Source organism: Alexandromys fortis, unplaced genomic scaffold, assembly GCF_014885135.2.
Source record: "Alexandromys fortis isolate MF-2015 unplaced genomic scaffold, M_Fortis_MF-2015_v1.1 scaffold_139, whole genome shotgun sequence".
In the NCBI taxonomy this organism is placed as follows: domain Eukaryota; kingdom Metazoa; phylum Chordata; class Mammalia; order Rodentia; family Cricetidae; genus Alexandromys; species Alexandromys fortis.
This window is the reverse complement of record NW_026068020.1, coordinates 2674968-2694867: the sequence shown is the minus strand read 5'-3', so window position 1 is coordinate 2694867 and position 19900 is coordinate 2674968. Positions and strand designations below refer to the sequence as shown.

The 19900-nt window shown below is 48.1% G+C and overlaps 1 protein-coding gene across 1 annotated transcript in view; it reads right to left on the bottom strand.

The window, feature by feature from the left end:
- The window catches only part of Asb18 (ankyrin repeat and SOCS box containing 18), a 63560-nt gene extending 44268 nt beyond the window's left edge, over positions 1 to 19292 (bottom strand). Inside the window, exon 1 of the mRNA XM_050163117.1 lies at positions 19088 to 19292. Coding sequence (XP_050019074.1) covers positions 19088 to 19292 — 205 coding nt within the window. The remainder of the gene's footprint in view (positions 1 to 19087) is intronic.
- Positions 19293 to 19900: the final 608 nt, after the last annotated feature.

Here is a 19900-nt window from a genome sequence, read left to right as displayed (position 1 = left end):
CCTTACCCTGTGTGGCAAGGGTTTTATCCACTGAGCCAGCTGCTCAGTCCTAGACTTTGGAACAGTTTTGGGACCATTAGAGACTGTGGAGACTTTTGGAAATGAGTTAAATGCACTTTGCGCCATGAAATGAAAATGGAGCTTTAGGCTCAGGGATGGAATATGATGCTTTAAATGATATATTTGGGCGCTGAGTTGATTTTCATTGTAAATTTGACTAGATTTAAAATCACCATGGGATACAAACCTCTGCGTGTGCCTACAAGGGCGTTTCCTGAAAGGTCTAACTGAGGTGGGAAGACCCGCCTTTAGTGCAGGTAGCACCGTCTCATCGGGAGTCCTGGACTGAGTGCAAAGGAGGGAGCGAGCTGAGCAGCAGCTATCCTCTCTCTCTGCTTCCTGGTTGTGGGCACTATGAACAGCAGCCTGCCCCATGCCTCTGCAGCTACAGCTAGAGTCACTTTTACCTTTGTACCTTTCTTGCTATGTAGCTGTGCCTTCAAGCTTTAAGCCCCGAGAAGCTATTCCTTCGCTGGCTTGATTTTCATGAGCATTCTGCCACAGCGACAAGGAAGACAGCATACCTGTCTTTGTTCTTGTTACAGCCCCGCCTCCCAGGCACAGGTGAATTTGCACTGGCTGACCGAATGGCTGGAGACTGCCCGTGATGTTTGAATTCAGTTGCTCCACAGAGGAGGGCCTCGGGGTATATTAAATATAGAGGGGTATGGCTGTCTGTCTGTCCATCAGGGATGCCTCTACATAGGTAGGTAAGGGATGCTGTCTGTGTAGGAAGGCAAAGGGGTCACTGATGTGAGACAGTGTGGCTGGAGGGGCTTAGCCATGAGTTGCAGCTCCCCTTCTCTCCCCCCACGCTCATTCCAGCATTCCGGCAGCCATAGTAAGTGTTTCTGGTTCTCTTTTACTCCAAATGCAGGCATGGCGCCATCTCATTCTCCTGAAATGGGTGGTAATCAGGTCCTCTTCTAGAGGGCTCCAGTGCGGCTATAACATGAGGCAACTTGAGCTTGCCCTGCCTTTTAAACTGGAAGATGTCTTCCAACCTGTTGTAATCTGTCACTGGATGTTTTTGAGAGGCCTGGAGGGGAATCTCAGGATGAACTGAGCTGTGTTCCAGGCTAAATTTAGCTTCCGGTGTGTTTTAGCCAGTTCACTCGATGTCGGAGCTGGAGTTCAGTAGCCAGGGAGTCGAACTTTAAAAATAACTCCTGGCAGACTGGGCCGCCTTTGCAAGTGGGACATGAGGATGACTTCACAAACTGGACAGAGAGCTGACTTTTGTTCCCCCCAGAACAAGAATAGAAGCATTGTTAACTGTTACTTTAAATAAATAAACCAACCAGCCTGGAAACTAACCCATTCTTCATTCTTTCCTTTAGTTTTTCACCAAACATTATTATGTTTTGGGGGTGTGTTGTAAAATTTCAGAGGTTCGGAGATAAAAACCCCATCTGCAATGATCACACAGGAAAGAAAAATCAGTGTCTAGGAGACCCCAACAAGAGCCATTTGGTCTTCTTCCTCACCAGCTCTGGGGAGTCCCGTAGGGGTGAGGGAGACATTTCTTTCCCATCCTTATCTGCTTCTGCCTCTAAGTGACACTGCCCAGGTACACCTAGTGTTCCCACAGACTCTTTTCCCCGCCTCCTCTCCTTTTTCTCCCTTTATTCCCCACCCCCTTCCTCTAGTCCTCACTGCTTTCAACTCGGTCAAAATCAGCGCACAGCCCCAAGAGCTGACTCAGGCTTTGCCTTCCTTGCCAACTCTAGTCCACACAGAAACCAAACCTGTTTTAAATGTGATTTTGTGTGTAAGCTGCTGAAAACCTGTCAAAACCTGAGGAACTATCGTAAAACAGAAGGACCAGGGGTGATAGCTTTACTTGTCAAATGCGGAACAAATTGAGATTCCTTAGGCTACGGAGCATCACACTAGGTCCGGGAATGCCTCCCCAGGATTTGGAAAGATGGTTTGAGAATGTTTCAAAAATGGGTGTCACCTGTAGGTCTGGAGATCAGTGGGAGTCTATCAAGGTGAGCAGGACAGAGTGTGGCTTAGGATGCCATTGTTCACTGCCCTGCAGTGGGGTGAGGTAAGGGGTGTGTGCACTTCAACCTGAGGTGCGTGGCAGGCATTCTGAAGACTTCAGAGAAGAAAAAAAATGTGGTTCTTTGTAAAAGATAATCTGGCTTAGTGATTCACAGTGGAACAGTGACATGTGTGGTTCCCAAGGGAAGAGCCTGATGCTTTGGTTGCAAAAATGGAATCACCCGAGGAGCTAGGAGACCCAGGGATGACAGGACCCCAGTCTGGAGACTCTCTTGAGCTTTTCTAGGCAGTGGCCTGTGCAGAAGGATCACTGAGAACTCTCTGAGTGCTTCTATCTGCAGCTGGGTAGAAACCATGCTTCGGAAGGGAGCTAGAGATTCTGCAAAATGCTGCCTTCAGCCCTGCCCTCCATGTCCACTGGTTGGTGATTTGCACAAATATACGGAGGGAAAACTGTGAGCCCCAAGGATGCAATCAGGTTCCAAATGATCTCAGCAGGCCAGAGCAGTGGACGGAGTCAGTGTTCCAAGCCAGTGGGGGAAGCGCCAGGCATATAGGGTTCTGTTTCTTGTGAATCAAGGGTCTCAAACTGCTGGGTCATGGCTCTGGGTCCTCCTGCTTACGACTCTAGAGACTTCTTTTTCTTGTTGTCCAGCTCAGAGGCACTTGGTGCCAAGGGCATACTGATGTTTGCACCCAAATTTAGGTGACACAAATGTAGCAAGTTATTTGGAGTTATTTTAAACCATCAAAGCATGTTTGTACAGAAGGGTCACTTGTATCTGTTAAGGGTCAGTTCAAGTTCACTAACTTGGGCTTTCAGAACCCCGAGTCCTTCCTGGAGTCCCCAAGCAACTGTGCTTTGCTGCCCAGGGTTTCCTTTGATCTTTGTTTTGAAGCCTGCGCACATCTGATTCTGCATCCACGCTGGCCCACAGTTGATTTGGTTTTTCTTGGCTAGTGTCTTGTTTCCCAGTTAGGTGACTACTTTATCACTGATCAACATTAGTAGTTACCTTGAAGATGGGAGTGGGTTTTCATCCCTCACCCAGCCTTAGTAGACTTTTCTCTTCAGTTCCTCTTCCTGTCTCTGGTGTCGCTGTTAAAATCATTTCTCCTTTCTTGTAGCGAGGTTCCATGAATGTTCTGACCAAGGAGCTGGTCCTACCTGCCAATGCTTCTGGATGCTTCTCTCCTGAAAGGAGGATGGCTAATGAATTTAGTATGCTCCAAGTTAGCAGATATAATAATTTTATTTCTGCAGACCGACTAACAAATGGTACCACTTTGATGGGGCAAGCCTTGTTTGTCTGGTAAACCGTGGCAGGGCACAGAGTGAATGGAGGAGGAGGAAGGGAAAAATCTAAGGAGAGGAGAGGATGCCCAGCTTTTGTCTGAATGACAGAATGAGGAGTCACTTCTCCACCCTGGAGGCAGGTGGTAACTGGATTTGAATATCAGATTGCAGGGAATATTATTTGGAGATTTAAATAATAAGCGTGATGCTTGGTCCACAGGAGGGACACCGATTAGTCTTTCCTAATGCCATCTTGTCGTGGAGACAGCTAATGAGAGAGATGTTTGTTGTTGTTTTTCGCCTCTGGATCCAGGGAGATGAAGGTGAATTCTACCTTGAGATGACCACAGGTTGCACACACTGGGGAGCCTGAGAGGTGATTCTTAAGCTTCATGGGATCTTGATTTCCTGTAATTAAGCTGACAAAAGTTCATCTTTTTTTCCCAAACAACATCGAAATATTCATACTCTAGAGACTTTGTGGGACTGAATGCTGGGCTGGTGGCTTGGTGACAGGACTGGCCACTTTCTCTCTAGCAATAATTTTCTGTTTGTCCCAGGGATAGTTTCCAAAGCAGGGCACCACTGCCATTTTCCCGTGCTCTGGAGGTAGGACCAACACCTGGCTTTCTTCCTGGGCCATTGGAATGTACCTGGTTTCCGACTGGGGTCAAGTGTCCAAGTAAGTGAAAAGTCAAAGGGGCAAGAGGTCACAGTCCCCGTAGACACGTCAGAGTCTTTGCATGTTCATAAACATGCTCGTTCACATTGCTGGCCCAGTCAGTGTGGCCTTTCCGTAGATGGCCACTGTGGTGGTTTGAATGAGAAATGTCCCCTGTAGACTCAGATATTAAAACAGTTGGTTCCAGTTGGCGGCGATGTGTGGGGAGGTTATAAAACCTTCAGGTCAGTCAGGGAGCATAACTTACTGGAGGAAGTTTGTCACTGGGAGTAGGTTTTAAGAATTTATAGCCTCAATCCACTTCAAGTTTGCCCTCTCTGCCTCTCATGTGGAGTCGAGACACCATCTCTCAGCTTCCTGCTCCTGCTGCCTACTGCCACTCTGTCCCCATCATTACGGCATATAACCCTCTGGGAATATAAGCTCAAATAAGGTTCCTTTTGGTCATGAAATTTTACCATAGCAGCAGAAAGCTCTCTGATACTGCCACCTTCTAGATCCCCTCACCCCAGGCTGACGGCATCTCTTCCGACAGCCTCACAGCTGCAGGCTGGACCATAGGGTTCCTTCACTGCCCCTTTCCAATCGCATTCTCTCTGGCCGTTCCCGAAGGCCACCTTCCTTCACCTCACATTCTGTGTTCACTTTGATTATTACCGGTTTCAGTAGGAAGCCTGGCAGGTGCACGAAGCTCCATTTTTGACACCCAAGACACATCCACCCGAGTGAGTTGCCCCGACATTAATCTGAAGAACGTTGAAGTGCCTTAACCTTTTCTCCGAATGACAATGTGGATACAACACACCCCATTTAACAAAACATTAAAACATTCACTTCCTCAGATCAAGTGTATCTATTAATAATGACTTAAATTATCTGTGCCAATTTCACATTATTAAGAAATCTCATTTCCATCGTGCAGAGGAACACAATATGGGGGAGGGGGCAAACCACCCCTGTAACTTCTCCCCCCCCCCCCATGTGCTACAGAGCTCAGCACAGACAATGTAAAGCAACAAGGTCTAGCGCCAGCACCCACACGGTCCCAGCTAGAGGTCAGGAACTGTTCACACAGACAGCCCACAAGTACTTTGCGGTGCCCAGAGTGCAAAGGTTTGCACTTGCACGTGACCCGCCACTGTGGCTGAAGGCAAGACAGAGCCACCAAACACTCCTCGGGCAGGACCACATGGCAGCAACTGTGGCAGGACATTTCCAGCCCACAGGGACAGTGCTGGAGAGGCTGTCACAGATTGTTCCATGCCCAGGGAGGTCCAGCTTTCTTCACAACTGTCCTGGGGATTTAATGACACGGTGAAATTGCAGCTTCTGCCTCTTGAGACAAATTGCATGTTCAGCCTGATTGTTTGCTATGAACCTCACACGGGGAGCAGGATGCTTCCCTCTTGAAGTTGGTTTAGTCTGATTGTTGTGCTGAGCGAGCTCTGTGGCCCTGTTTGAAACCAGAAATTCCTGGGGTCTCTTTCCATTCTTTACACAGGGCCAAGTAAAGCCAGTTTCATCTGATGGATGGAAAATTCTTTGGGCTTCTTTATTTAAAGTTTACTTTTGTTCCATTTATTGGTTTACTTTGTGTGTGTGTGTGTGTGTGTGTGTGTGTGTGTGTGTGTGCATGTATGATTGCCTCTGGGTTCATGTTCCAGCGACCACCCAAACAAGCACTGTGGGCATGTGTGGAGGTCAGAGGAAAGGCTTCAGAGACTCACCTTCCCATCCACCATGTGGATCCCAGGGATAGAACTCAAGTTGTCACATCTAGAGGTAGGTACCCTTATCACTGAACCATCTTGCTGGTCCTGGATTTATTTCTTATCGGAAAAAATGACAATAAATCTCCAATAGGAAAATCACATAGACTTAATGACTCTTAAACAAACACAGTATCCAAGTTTACTAATTTTAAAGTGCAAGTTGCACAGCTGGAGAGATGGCTTAGTGAGTAAAGTGCTAGCAAGTGTGAGGACCTGGGTTCAAACCCCCGGTGCCCACTAAAGTGAATGGCATGCGGGGCATGGCCAACCACTTGTAAGCCCAGTGCTCTGGGCAGAGAGAGGGGGGTTCCCCAGCTCTGGGGTCAATCAAGAGCGTCTGCCTCAATCTATGAGATGACAGGTGGTCAAGGAAGACAACGGACACCCACCTCTACCCTCTGCATGCACCCACATGCACTCACACCAGCACACACACATGCTCTCACACACATTTGAACATACATACGCATACCGGACACACACATACACACGCGGGAAATGTAAGTTAGGGGTGGGGGTATAGCTCAGCATGTATCAGGCTGTGTGGGCATGTGTGGAGGTCAGAGGAAAGGTTTCAGAGACTCGCCTTCCTATTGGAGATTTATTGTCATTTTTTCCGATAAGAAATAAGTCCAGGACCAGCAAGAGGGCTCGCTTAGCATGTCTCAAGCCCTGGCACTGCATCACTGAATGTCATGGAGAATGCTTGTTATCGCAGCACTTGGGAGGTGCTGGGAAGAAGAGGATAGAAAGTGCAAGGTCATAGTTCAAGTTCAAGCTCAGCTATATAGCAGATTGGAGGTCAGCCTGAATTAAATGAGATCCTACCTCAATAAATATAAGGTCTCAGAGGCTGAGAGGCTTTCAGGACTGAACCCCTTGTTGAGGTGTAGCTCAGTTTTCCAACCACCTGAGTTGAAGGATTTTCTTTCTCGTTTTTTGAAGGAGGGTTCCCAGTTTGTTATAGACTTGATTCTTTTCCCAGATCCATTGAAAAATAATTACTGGGGGATGCAAAATGAATATAGACTCAGAAGTCCATGAGCCCTACCCGTGAAACTGTGATATTGCATCAAATCATTGCAAACATTTCCCAGGCTAGCAGTCAGTGTCAGCGTCAAACGCTTCCCTGAGAGATGGTTGCCTCCCAGCAGGCTTAGGGTAGCACTGGAGTGCGGACATCATATCTGACAGGTGAAAGAAGACCAAGAGGGAATGACTGGGGCATCCAGTGTTTGGCCTAAAACTTCAACTATGTACTATTGCATAGAGGATGCCAAGCTTCTCTGTGAAGCACCACACAGTAAATGTTTTAGGTTTTATGGGCTGCTTGGTCTCCATGTACTCAGCTCTGCCTTTGGGTTATCAAAACACCTGGAGATTATTTGTAAACACAGAAGGTGGCTGTGTGCCAATAAAGTTTTATTCATAAAACCAGTTGGCTGACTTTTGCTGTGGGCAGTAGGGACTGTCTTAGCTTCTTTTCCTGTTGCTTTGCTAAAATACTCTGAGAAAAATGATTTAAGAGAGAAAGGTCTCATTCTGGCTCCCAGACCAAGAGTGAAGTTCATTTGGGGGCAGTCGAGGTGGCAGGAGCTTGAAGCACCTGCCACATCACATCCACAATCAGGAAGTGGAGGGTGATGACGGACGCTGCTGCCCATCTCCTTCCTCCACTTGCACAGTTCAGGATCCCGGCCAGGGAATGGTGCCTCCCACAGTGGGCATGCCTGTAGGGGCATTTATCAGGTGGTTCTAGTCTGTCAAGCTGACAGAAAGCACCAGCTGTCGCAGAAATCTTTGCTGATTTGTGGGAAGGAGCACTATGTCAAATCTGCTCTCCCCTCCTTCTTTCCAATGGGACGTGCTCTTTATTACAAGGTGAATGTGTCTCTCCCATGGTAACCGAATGCCCAGATATGCAGGCTCACCCTCCGCCATCTCTGCCTTGGGCATACAGAACTTAGATCTGTATGTCAGTTCACATCTTTCACCACTCATCCCGGGAAATGTGGGGTAGTTATCTCTGATCATTTAAAAATATTATCAAATTTATTCATTGATTTTACATCCCAACCACAGTTTTCCCTCCCTCCTCTCTTCCCGTCCCCTCCCCGGCCTCCCCTCTGCCCTACCCCCTACCATTCCACTCCTCCTCTATTTCTGTTCAGAAAGGGGGCAGGCTTCCCATGGGTGTCAACAAAGCATGGCATTTGAGCATATTTTTTTCCTGCCCCATTCTGTCTGTTTCTTGGACCCCAAATAATTACGTCAGATTTTTATGTTACGCAACAGTCTCTGATCATTTTATTGTCATGCATTCTCCTTTCTATTTTTCAGGCTGGGCGCTTTATGCTGCCATGTTTTCAGGTTTGCCATGTCTCCCCCACCCCACCCCACCCCACCACCTACATCTCCTCTTTGATCTGCTGTTGGGTCTTCCGTAGATAAGAACAAGATCAGCCACAGCTCCAACGAAGGGGGACATGCTGGGGACATGATACTGCTCTAAGGATTTTATCCGTAAGGGAGGGAGAGGTGGGGAAGCAAGATGGTGTGTGTCTTGGCACCCATCTCTCTGCTTCCACCCTTCCTATGTCTGTTAAAGTATTTTCAGTTTTCTTTCCAAATCATATGCTTCCATTCTCTGTCTAATGGCTGCCCACTGCTTTTTCGGGCAAGTGTCGGCCCTAAAGCCTCGGGCTCTAGTCTCAACAACAGTTCTGACTGCTCTCTCTCTGATGCCCACTTCCTTGGGTCCCTCTGCGCCCCACTGCCCTGTACTATGTCTCATACCATGTGTGCCCCTCACCCACTGCCATGTTCCTTCATTCTCACCCCAGCCTCTTGACAATGGCTCACCCATCCGAGGACAACCTAAATATTCCATAATCCACCAGTCTGTAAGTCCTGACCACTGTCTAGCTGGAGAAGTGGAAGAAGGCCAAAGCTAGTTCCCTCTCATTATCTAGGTCCTGATGTTGGTGTCAAAGCCAAGGGCTCATGGGGCTAGGAAGGCAGAACCTGGCTACAGAGAGTGTGTCTGCTGTGTCCTTCTGCCTTTGCAATGCTTCCCGGGCAGGGCACCATCGCACGAGCTGGATTTGTCTCCAGAGAGGCAGGAAAGCTCTCTCCTATCTTCCCCCTTTCCTTTTGTTCTCCCCAAATGAAACTCTCCAGCGTGCTTGGCAGTGATGCTAATGGGAGGATGCCATCAGCATACATTACCGTTTTATTAGTCTGTTTCTCCATTTTGATTCTGAAAATATCCTGATTTAGTCTAATTGCGATTTCACCGCATTCCACAGGCAGGGAAGGCAGGGACGGTTTGTCCTGGGGGTGGGGGACAGTGGAGACACGACCCGGTAGGATTTTTCTTCCTGCCCATATGTCTTTGAAGCTGGACCATTAGCTCGAAGGCATGCATTTCATCTCTTCACAGTGTGACTCAACCTGCTTCTGGGACAAGTAAGCGCCTAGGGTGTGTGCCTTGCAGAAAGCAAAGAAACACTCTAATTCTAGGTACTTTTGTGTTCTCTAAGGCAGGAGCGGCTGCCGTAGCCGTCTTATTCCTAAATAATTTAACTATATTCAAAGATAATCTGATGTTATTGTAGGAAAGTGTATTTCTAATAAATTCCACTTGATCTGGGTGAATCAATTCAGGCGGTACATAATTGAGTCTGTTAGCAAGGACTTTAGCAAGAATTTTGCAATCAGCGTTAATTAAGAAGATGGGACAATAATTTGTGCATAATTCCGGATCTTTTCCTGGCTTGTGAATCAAAGTAATAAGAGCAATGCTCAGGCTGGTGGTGGGATAGTGTCATTAGATTCTGATTTATAAGTACTTAGAAAGGTTTAATTTCATTTTGCTGCGAGCAGGGTCTCCCAGCCCCCACAGTGTATGACCGGGTGAGCAGCCGAGTTGGTGGGGAACATCTCTGCTTCCCTTCCCTGTTATGGGTCACCTCCTGCTTCTGGTGTCTTCTCTTATTATCTAGAAGAGAATCTCATGCATTTGTCCGTCTATCCTTCCTTCTGCCTGTCCTTCCTTTTTTCTCCCTCTGTCCGTCCCTCCTTCCCTCCTTCCCTCCCTCCTTTCTTCCCACCCGCCCAGTCTTTTGCTGAAGTATTCAGAACTAGGGACTCTGAACTACTAATATTGCAGGTATGCACGAATGCACATACATGCACGGGTGCTGGTGGTGTGTGTGTCCCTGGGGTACCAGCTCAGTGGGTTGTGACATCTTCCATGGGGAAAGTGCCTTCATGCACCTTTTTGTACAGTGCCTTTAGGTGGGCAGGCGGCCCGAGCCCTGGCTGGCAGCGGTAGTCCGCATGCTCCACTCTTTTTCCTCTATCTCCCCCTCTTTATTAATTAAATTTTTTTCATTTATTTAACATCCTGATCCCAACTCCCCCCCCTCCCATTGCCTCCCTCCACCTCCCTCTCCAACCCACCCCTAGCCACCTCTGTTCAGAAAGGGGCAGGCCTCCCATGGGTGTCAACAAAACATGGCATATCAAGTTGAGGTAGGACTAAGAGAAGCTTAGTATTAAGTCTGGGCAAGGTAACCCATCATTTGGAAATAGGTTCCCCAAAGTCACCCAAAGCATTAGGTCTTAAACCTACTGCCAGGGGTCTCACAAGTAGACCAAGCCACACAGCCATCACACATATGCAGAGTCTAGGCTGCCCATACAGGCTCCCCAGCCATTGGTTCATAGTTTGTGAGTTCCCATGAGGAGGCCAGTTATTCTCTGGGTTCCCTTGTGATGACTCTGACCCCATGACTTGTTCAATCCTTCCTTCCTCTCCTCAACAGGATTGATTTCCTGTGCTCAGTCCAGTGCTTGACTGTGGATCTCTGCATTTGCTTCCATCAGTTACTGTATGAAGGCTCCCGATGACCATTGGGGTAGTCACCATACTGATTACAGGAGATGGTTAGTTCAGGCTACCTATCCACTACTGACAGGAGCGTTAGTTGGTGTCATTCTTGTAGATTTGTGGGAGTTTCCCTTCCATTAGGTTTCTATTGATCCAGAAATGCCACCCCCATCCAGTCATCTCTTCCATTACTCACCCCCTCCACCCACCCCTCAACCTGATCCCTCATGTTCCCATCCCCACCCTACCTGCAGTCTACCCAGGAGGTCTCTTCTACTTCCCCTTACCAGGGAAATCTATGTGTGCCCCTTTGGGCCCTTCTTGTTACCTGGCCTCTCTGAGGTTGTGGATTGTAGCATGGTTGTCCTTTACTCTACAGCTAATATCCACTTATGAGTGAACACATACCATGTTTGTCTTTCTGGGCCTAGATTACCTCACTCAGGATGACTTTTTTTCTCATTCCATCCATTTGCCTGCAGATTTTCTGATGTCCTAGTTTTTAAACACATGCTCCATGTGTACCTGGTGGTTGATTACCGAGCGAAGAGTGAGCTTTGGTGTCCTGCCAAGTGCAGCCCAGGTGACTCTAGGGTTTATGAGGTACCAAGGGGAGCATTGGATACATGGTGGCTGGGAGACCTCAACTGGGTTGCTTAACATCTCTGAGCCTCATCGGAGCTCTTTTCTTCCTCAAAGTGGGAAGATAACACCTCTTCGGGAGTGCATTGTGAAGAGCAGATCAGTGTAGCATTGCTGATTCCCCCCCCCCCCCGGTCGTTTGAATGAAAATGGCCCCCAAAGGGAGTGACACTATTTGTAGGTGTGGCTTTGTTGGACTAGGTGTGGTCTTTTTTAAAACATGAATTTTCTTTATTCATTTTAAAAATTTTAAGCACATTGGTGTTTTGCTTGCATGTGTGTCTGTGTGAGGGTTTCAGATCCTCTGGAACTGGAGTTTCAGACAGTTGCGAGCTGCCATGTGGGTCCTGGGAATAGAACCTCGGCCCCCTAGAAGAGCAACCAGTGCTCTTAACTGTTGAGCCATGTCTCCAGGCCTAGATGTCATCTTACTGGAGGAAGTATGTGACTGTGGAGGCGGGCTTTGCGGTCTCATAAATGATCAAGCCACACCAAGTGAGAGAGACCACTTCCTGTTGCCTGCAAAGATGTAGAACTCTCAGCTACCTGTCCAGTACCATGTCTGCCTGCATGCCACCATGTCCCATCATGATGATAATGGACTAAACCTCTGAACTGGAAGTTCAGTTAAATGGTTTCCTTTATAAGAGCTGCTGTGGTCCTGGTGTCTTCACAGCAATAGACACCCTGACTAAGACACTCTGCTTCCACGCCAGGCTGACGGCAGGTCTGGTACACTCTGCTGAGGTACTTGCTCTCCTTTGTATTGTAGCCTGGCATAAATGTGCCACCTGTTTTCTTACAAACCATTCAGACAATACCACCACTTCCCAGTGCCCCCCAAACTTGTCAGCGGAACTTTCTGCTGAATGCAGGGGATGTTCTGCACAGACCCTTTGTGGGAAGAACTGCTCAGACAGGCAGGGTGTCTGCCAACGGGTGATGCTAATCTCCTCCATGGACACAAGTCGTTCTTGGAACCCTGGCTGGCAGAGAGCCTCAGAGTTGACACAGACTGATATCTTGTCCTTTTTTCTTTAATGAAAAATTAAACTTCAGAGGAATGGGCCGACATAGTCAAGTCTCCATGGACAGTGGCAAAGTGAGAGCCTGGGTCATTTTACTCTGAGACCTTTGCCTTGAACACTATACCACTAGGCTGAGAGGCTGCCATCAACACACTCACCCGGCCATCATGTCTCTTTAGAGGCAGGAGCTACATGCGCTTTCTCAACTTAAATGTCCCATGTGGTGTCTCTCTCCATACGTAAGGAAGTATGACTGATGTGGCGTGGTGGACCAGGCTAAGTGTCTTGGCATCTTTAGCATACAGCCTTGGGTAAGAAGCCCCTTCACAACTGGTCCCCATTTTCACACGTGTGCAAGTCTATTGCACGTTCCTGTACTCTCATTCCATCTATACATGCTACCGGGGAGACCTCTTAATAAAAGCTCAATTAGTCTTTCTTTAGCTTTCCCCTGGATGCTTAAACACCGTTGCCCTGAACACAACATAATACAGCTGTTCCTCTATTTCCATCGAGAACTCAAGTAGCATCTTGACTTGTATATGGTGTACCCTCCGCAGAATCACAGAATGCTGATACCCTTAATAATAGCAATTAGTAATCAGTTGTTTCTTAAGTATGTGATTATGGCAGTTACTAAATTGTACAGCGGAAGCATTTGAGGGATTAGGTGGGTCTTGCCTTCCTCTCAGCCACCCTTTCCCCCTTTCCGTACTCCAGTCAGTATGGGAAAGAAGTCAGGATGAATGATGTGATTGTCGTGGGCAATCGATAGCAGGGGGTCAGGTTTGGCTTGAAGCAGAGTGAAATATTTCCCCGCAGAGGAGCACTGTTCATTGGGTCTGCATCCATCCAGAGCGGGGTCCACAAAAAGGCGTGGCTAGTCCACGCCAGCACTGTACCCCATGACTGAGCATCTCCTCAAGGCTGAGGATACAGGGTGTTAGGCCAGGGAGGGGTATGTGAGTTTGGAACAAATGGTGGCATAAACAAATAGCCCAGGGAGACAGCTTGGTGAGTAGAGAGCTTGCTGCACACTCACAAGGATCAGAGTTCAGATCCTGAGCATCCACAGAAAAGGGCAGGCACAGTGGGCAGGGTGTGTCTGGAATCTCAGCACCTGGAGGTGGAGGGAGGATGATCCAGGCTCCTGTGAGCAACACACACACACACACACACACGCTACAAGTACAACGTGACTGGGAAAAGGAGTGGGATGAGCAGGACCGTGAGGGAGTCTAGAGATGGTAGTAGGTATGAATATGATACAAATATTTCATATAAATGTATACAATGTCATAAGGAAGTCCAATATTATATATAATAAACATATCATATATGAAATATAATAAGTATATTAAATGAGGAATATAAGAGAAAAAGAAAAGCTTGATAAAAATCATAGCTGGCCTCTTCCTGTCTCTGGCTTCTGACTCACCATGGGATCACTGTTCTGTATTCCACCATGATGCTGTATTTTACCATGAGATCCCTCTGTCCTGTATTTCACCACGATGCTGCATGCCAGGTTACAATGCAGTCAAGGGGGTGAACAGCTAAGTTTCCTGGTTCAGCATACCCAGTCTCTACACTTGTGAGTTCAAATAAACATCTTTGCTTTGTAATTATCTAGCACCGAGTATTTTGATACAGCAACAGAAAACAGATTAAGACGGCCATGTTTTCCAGTATCAAACAGAGATGAAGGATGTATGTTCTTTCAGGGGAGGAGGTGAGGTGGTCACCTGGATGAATAGTGTGATCTTTCAGAGAGGTGACCTTCCTGAGTGGGGTCTGGAAGGAGGTGGGTAGCAAAGGTGAGTAGGGGAGGGGAAGTTCTTACTAGAACATTTCTGTTAGGAGAGCTGAGCTGATTGTGAGTTGTTCTGAAAATACACGGACCAACAGACACAGACAGACAGATACATACAGACACAGACAGACAGACACACATAGACACACACACAGAGCCCCTCATCCTTAGAGTGAGCATAGAGCCAGCAACCCAGGGCACCTCAGATTCCTCCCAGTGGGTGAGTTGGAGGGTCTTGTCTTGAGCAAGATTGGGTTGGGAGTTACTGTGGCCCCTGCTAAAAGGGCTGAGACCTAACTAGAAGACTCTGGCCCCTTCCCGATACCTTGTTTGGTTCCCCACACCCATTCTTGTAGCAGAGCAGGTGTCTCCCAAGATTTGTCACCCCCTAAAGGAATCTGGAACAATGAACCTTCCCTTCCTGTTGCCTCCTCAGGAGGTGATGGCTCTGTCTTCTGCCTTAGCTGTGTTTCCTAGTTTCTCTGACCCTGTAACAAGGGGTACATGAGCACCTGGCCGGCTTCTCCAGAAAAATCTGCTTCTACAACTTTCTCAGCAGGAGTCTCTCTCTCTCTCTCTCTCTCTCTCTCTCTCTCTCTCTCTCTCTCTCATGGAGAAATAGGTCCAGAGGCCAATGAGCCCACTATGGGCAGGTTTCTCTTCAGCTTTTTGTCTACGCTATCATCTTTTGACCCTTGCCTTGAGCTCCATCCACTTGGGGTTGTCCTTGGGGTGGAAACCTCTTCTCTTCTGTGTAGAATGATTTTTCCCTGACACTTGATTCTCATTTTTCTTATGTGCTGGGTATTCCCCACTCTGCCCCTCCCCAACCCCTCTTCCGTGTCTTCCCAGCCTTCCACATTCCTGAAGTCTATACAGGGTCCACGTGATCTTGAGTCTTTATGCCCTGTACAGGCTGCAGTCCCCTGTGCCACAGTGACCACTTCTCAGGAATCCCAAAGACCACATGGACATTTTAATCCCAGTAAGTCTTATGAGAACAAAGGGACACAACCCATGACCTAAGGCAGTGGGTCCCAAAGGATGGTCAAGAGTCAACAGTTTCATGGGCCAAAGTTCATATGAGAAAAAAGCATGCCAGCTTCAATTTGGGACCATTGTGATCCTTTAGGATGCCACTGTCTCTGAGGGCAGTGCAGGGACCAGGTCCAAGTTCAGTCCATCCGGGAGCTTCTCTGTGAGGCTCCTGGACCTACCAAGGGAAGCCCGCTCTCACGACCTACAGGGCACTCGGGGACACTCGTCAGACACACAAAATACCATGCATAGCTCACATAGTGTGTGGTGGCAGCTCACCTTCTCCTCAGGCTGTCATATATCCAGCAGGGAGAAGTCTGGGTATAAAAATCTATAAGCAGCGGACTCATGGTGGGAGGGCTGTAACTTTCCTGACATATTTTGCCAGTTTCCAGAACTCTGAGAGTAACTGGATAAAAAAGATTTTGCCCATAATTAGCCACATGGGAAGAAGTGATGAGTTAAAGAGAGCACTCCAACATACAATTCTTAACCATTTGGGACATGTTAGCAAGAGACGTGCAGACAGGACCCTCGCCCTGGCCAGGGCCCCAGCTGGTGGCAGGTGGCATGGCTGCAGGCTGCAAGGGAGGCAGCGCATTAAGGGAAGCTCCGAGGAGGTGGGAGCTGCAGGCAGGAGCTGGGCACGCACGGTAAGACCTTTGCCGACTGAAACAGTGACTTGACCCTTTTCTTTCTAGCACATTCTACACACTGCACTAAACAGTAGCCCAGAGGTCAAGGAGGAGCTGAGGCAGTTGGTGATGATCAGCTCAGGGCAGAGCACAGAGGAGGTCAGGAGGGCAAGTATGTTATTTCCAACCACACCGCCATCTGTGCAGACAAGACTTCTTCCTTTTGATGCTCCGACCTGGCTCCTAGACAGATGTGCTGAGTTGAAAGTCAAGGCTGATGGGCCCGTGAACCCCAGATGTGAGGAAAAAGAAGCACCTCTCTAAAAGGAGCTTAAACACCGCATATCACAAGGAAGGTTGGCCTAGGAAGGATACTCCCGTCACAGGCATGGGATGGATCCCTCAGGGGTTCCAGCCTTGAACTTCCATCTGCCTCCTTTTTGAGTTATTCCTGGCAGTAGTGTTCCATGCATGCTCTTCATGAATAGTACATACATGTACTTATGTATGCATGAATGTGTAATGTCATGTGTACCCATGAATACATGTACATTAGGAGGACTGACCAGGGGATAGACCTGAGGGCTCAGGACCAGAACCAGGGGAACACACCTGACTAGCTAGAAAACAGTTGACAACAATCAGTGGTCAACTACAGGTTAAGAACAGCCTTGCAGCAAATGTGACTAGGAGACCGTGTCCATATTACATAACAAGGATAGAAGGGATTCAAGGGTGTGGGAGACATTGGCCATGGATTCACACAGCACAATGAAGAGCACCACAAGGCAACACAAATCCTGTGTCTGGTGCGAAAAGAAAGGATAGCTAAGGCCGGGAAGATGGCTCGATGGGTAAAGTGCTTGCCAGGCAAACACGAGGACCCAGGTTCAGTTCCCAGGACCCAGAGAGAAATGCTGGGTGTGGCAGCGCATGCTTGTAATCCCACAGCCGGGTTGGCCGAGGTGGGTGGATCCCTGGGCTCTCTGGCCCACCGGCCTACCATACATGGTGAATTCCAGGCCAGGGCGAGAGCCTGTCTCAACAAAACAAGATGGGAGGAGCCCGAGACACAATACCGCAGATTGCTGACCTCGGTGTTCCTCAGGTACATACACATGTGCACCCATGTGAACATGAACACGCACACACACACACACACACACACACACAGAGAAATGGCCTACTAGGAAGTAAGAACTTCCGGCACACCCTCATTAAACTGGCACTTTCAATATGAATTCTCAAAACCAGGAATGCTCATGCTCTTGAAGGCCAGGGCAAAATTTGCTGCCTTACTTCCTTTCAGATATTGGAAACATATCCCCCAAAATTCTATATTTCTGTACCAGTCACACAGTTTTCAGGCACTTACCTAAAGGATGCACCCTGTGTAGGGGTGAAGGCGTACCGACGGTACCAAAGACTTGAATACAGTATTATTTATAAGAAGAATAATATAAAGACATTCTTCAACAGGCATTTGGTTTAAGGGTTTTGTGGTTAATCTCCACATGTGATGTATTTATTTTATTTTTAATTATACATGCACATGAGCAGTTAAAAAATGAATAAAATTGTGTGTGTGTGTGTGTGTATGCACACATTTGTTTGCACATATGAGTATAATGCCAGAAGAGGGCGCCAGATGCCCTGGGACTGCTGTTCTTGGCAGTTATGAACCCTCTGACTGGGATGCTAGAAACCCAACTTAGGTCCTCTGCAAGAGCAATACCTGTTCTTAACCACTAAGCCATCTCTTCTGCCCCTACTGCCAATCTTTTTGGATGTGAGAATAGACCATCACATGATGTAGGTGATGTGGGAGCGGGTCTGTGGAATTTATACTCTAAATGGTTAGAGGAGGAGAAAGATGAGAACAGCCTGTTCTGGGACAGAGCAGGAGCTCTGATCTTCTTTAGATGGTTTTGTGTGATGTTGGACTTGATGCTGAGGCTAACACCCTCATGTCCTCAGCATGCGCCATAGGCAAGTGTGTAAGCAGTGTTGAAGATTAAGTCACCTGGGCTGAACCCTAAGAACAGTACAGAAAATACAGCCAAACCTGGGGAAGAAGGGACTTTATGGCTGGTAATTAGAAGTCACAGAAATTGCCGGAACAAAGGCAATTGTTGGATATGGTAGATATTTGGATGTGTTTCCAAAGTCCACCTTACACAGAAAGTGTTTCTGTAGGCATGTCTGTCTGTCCAATGACTGCCTGTCCAGCCCAAACAGTTGTATCCCTGGTGACCTAAGGATTCTGCAGTTCTGGGGATGGAGCCCAGAGCCCTGGGCATAGTGGACAAATACTTCAGCACCCAGTGACGCCTGCAACCTCACCCATGTTATTGATCCTTGCAGCGATATCTTAGGCTGTCCTTCTTGTTCCCTGTGGTGATTTGAATAAAAATGTCCCTCTTATGTTCACAGGGAGTGACACTGTTAGGAGGCGTGGTCTTGTTGGAGTCGGTGTGGGGTTTTGGGAGTATATGTGTCACTAGGACTGGGCTTTGAGGTTCTAGATGCTCAAGCCAGGCCAAGTGTCATTCTCTCTTCCTGTTGCCTGTGGATCCAGATGTCAAATTCTCAGTTGCTTCTCCAGCACCATGTCTGCCTGCACGCTGCCATGCTCCCCACCATGACAATAATGGGCTGAACCTCTGAACTGTAAGCCAGCCCCAGTTAAATGTTTTCCTTTCTAAGAGTTACCGTGACCATGGTATCATTTCATAGCAGTAGAATTCCTAAGATACCACCTTTCAACAGCTTCTGTTTGCCACCTGTACTTGAACATGCCTGCAAATTACCGTCCATCACAGTGTCTGCCTGCCAATACAATTATTGCTGTGGCGAGCCTCTCTATTTATTATTATTATTATTATTGTTATTATCATTATTATTATTACTACTCCTGTTGTTATTTTCGAGACTGGGTTTCTCTGTAGCTTTGCAGCCTGTCCTGAAACTAGCTCTTGGAAGAGAGCTCAAACTCACAGAGATTCACCTGCCTCTGCACCCTCCCACCCCTGAGTGCTGGGATTATAGGCATGTGCCACCACTGCCCAGCCTCCATTTGTTATTTCACTTAACACGGAGCTATATGATGACTGGATATAAAAAAGGATGCATCCCCACCTGTCTGAACCCTTGCCTTCCCTCCCCAGAGCAGACCCCAGCATGCACTAGAATTGGCCTGTGGCCTCCTGGGGTTACCTAGCAGTGCACCCGTGGGCAGCTGAGCTGAGGGCTCCTTCATCCAGTCGTCATTAGCCAGCTCTATCACGGCGTCCACGGGCTCCGCTTCAGTGCAGATCAGTTCCTGCACCGTGTCCTTGTCCCCAGTGGCCAGAGCAGACTTTAATCTCCTCACGAAGTCTGAGCTGAGGGGGTAATCTGGTGGCAAGTCCCAGCTGGACATTGTGGTGTCCCTGTGTCGAGGCCAACTTTCTTTTCTTCCTCCAATGCATGTCCAAAGTTAGCCCTGTCCCCAGAGCAGCGCAGGTGGCTATAAATAGAACCATGCTGGGTTACTGCCAGCAAGGAGGGCCCAAGCTGCCACTGCTACCTCGATGGCAGGGCAGAGGAGGCCTCTTCCCCGGGATCACTGTGCAGGCTTCTCCACAGAGGGGCAGTAGGCAGTTCAGTGTGTTTGGAGAAGTGGTAAAGCTCTTTAGAGGGGATATTGTTTGAGAAGTTTGGTCAGTTGCCTTTCTCATTGCTGTAACAGAATACCTAACAGGAAGCAGGAAGTAACTTAACAGTGGGGGGGGAGTGGGGGGCTGGTTTTGGCTCACAGTTGGAGGGGCTACAGTCCTTCAGGGAAGAACAGGACAGTATAGGAGGGAGGGCAGGTATGGTGACAAGAGTGTGAGGCAGCTGTTCACATCACTTCTGCAGTCACAAAGCATTGAGCAGACAGGAAGTGGACTCACTTCCTCCACTAAGGCTCCGCCTCCTAAAGGCCCCACAACCTCCAGAAACAATGCCACCAACTGTGGACCAAGTGTCAACATGCAGGAACCTTTG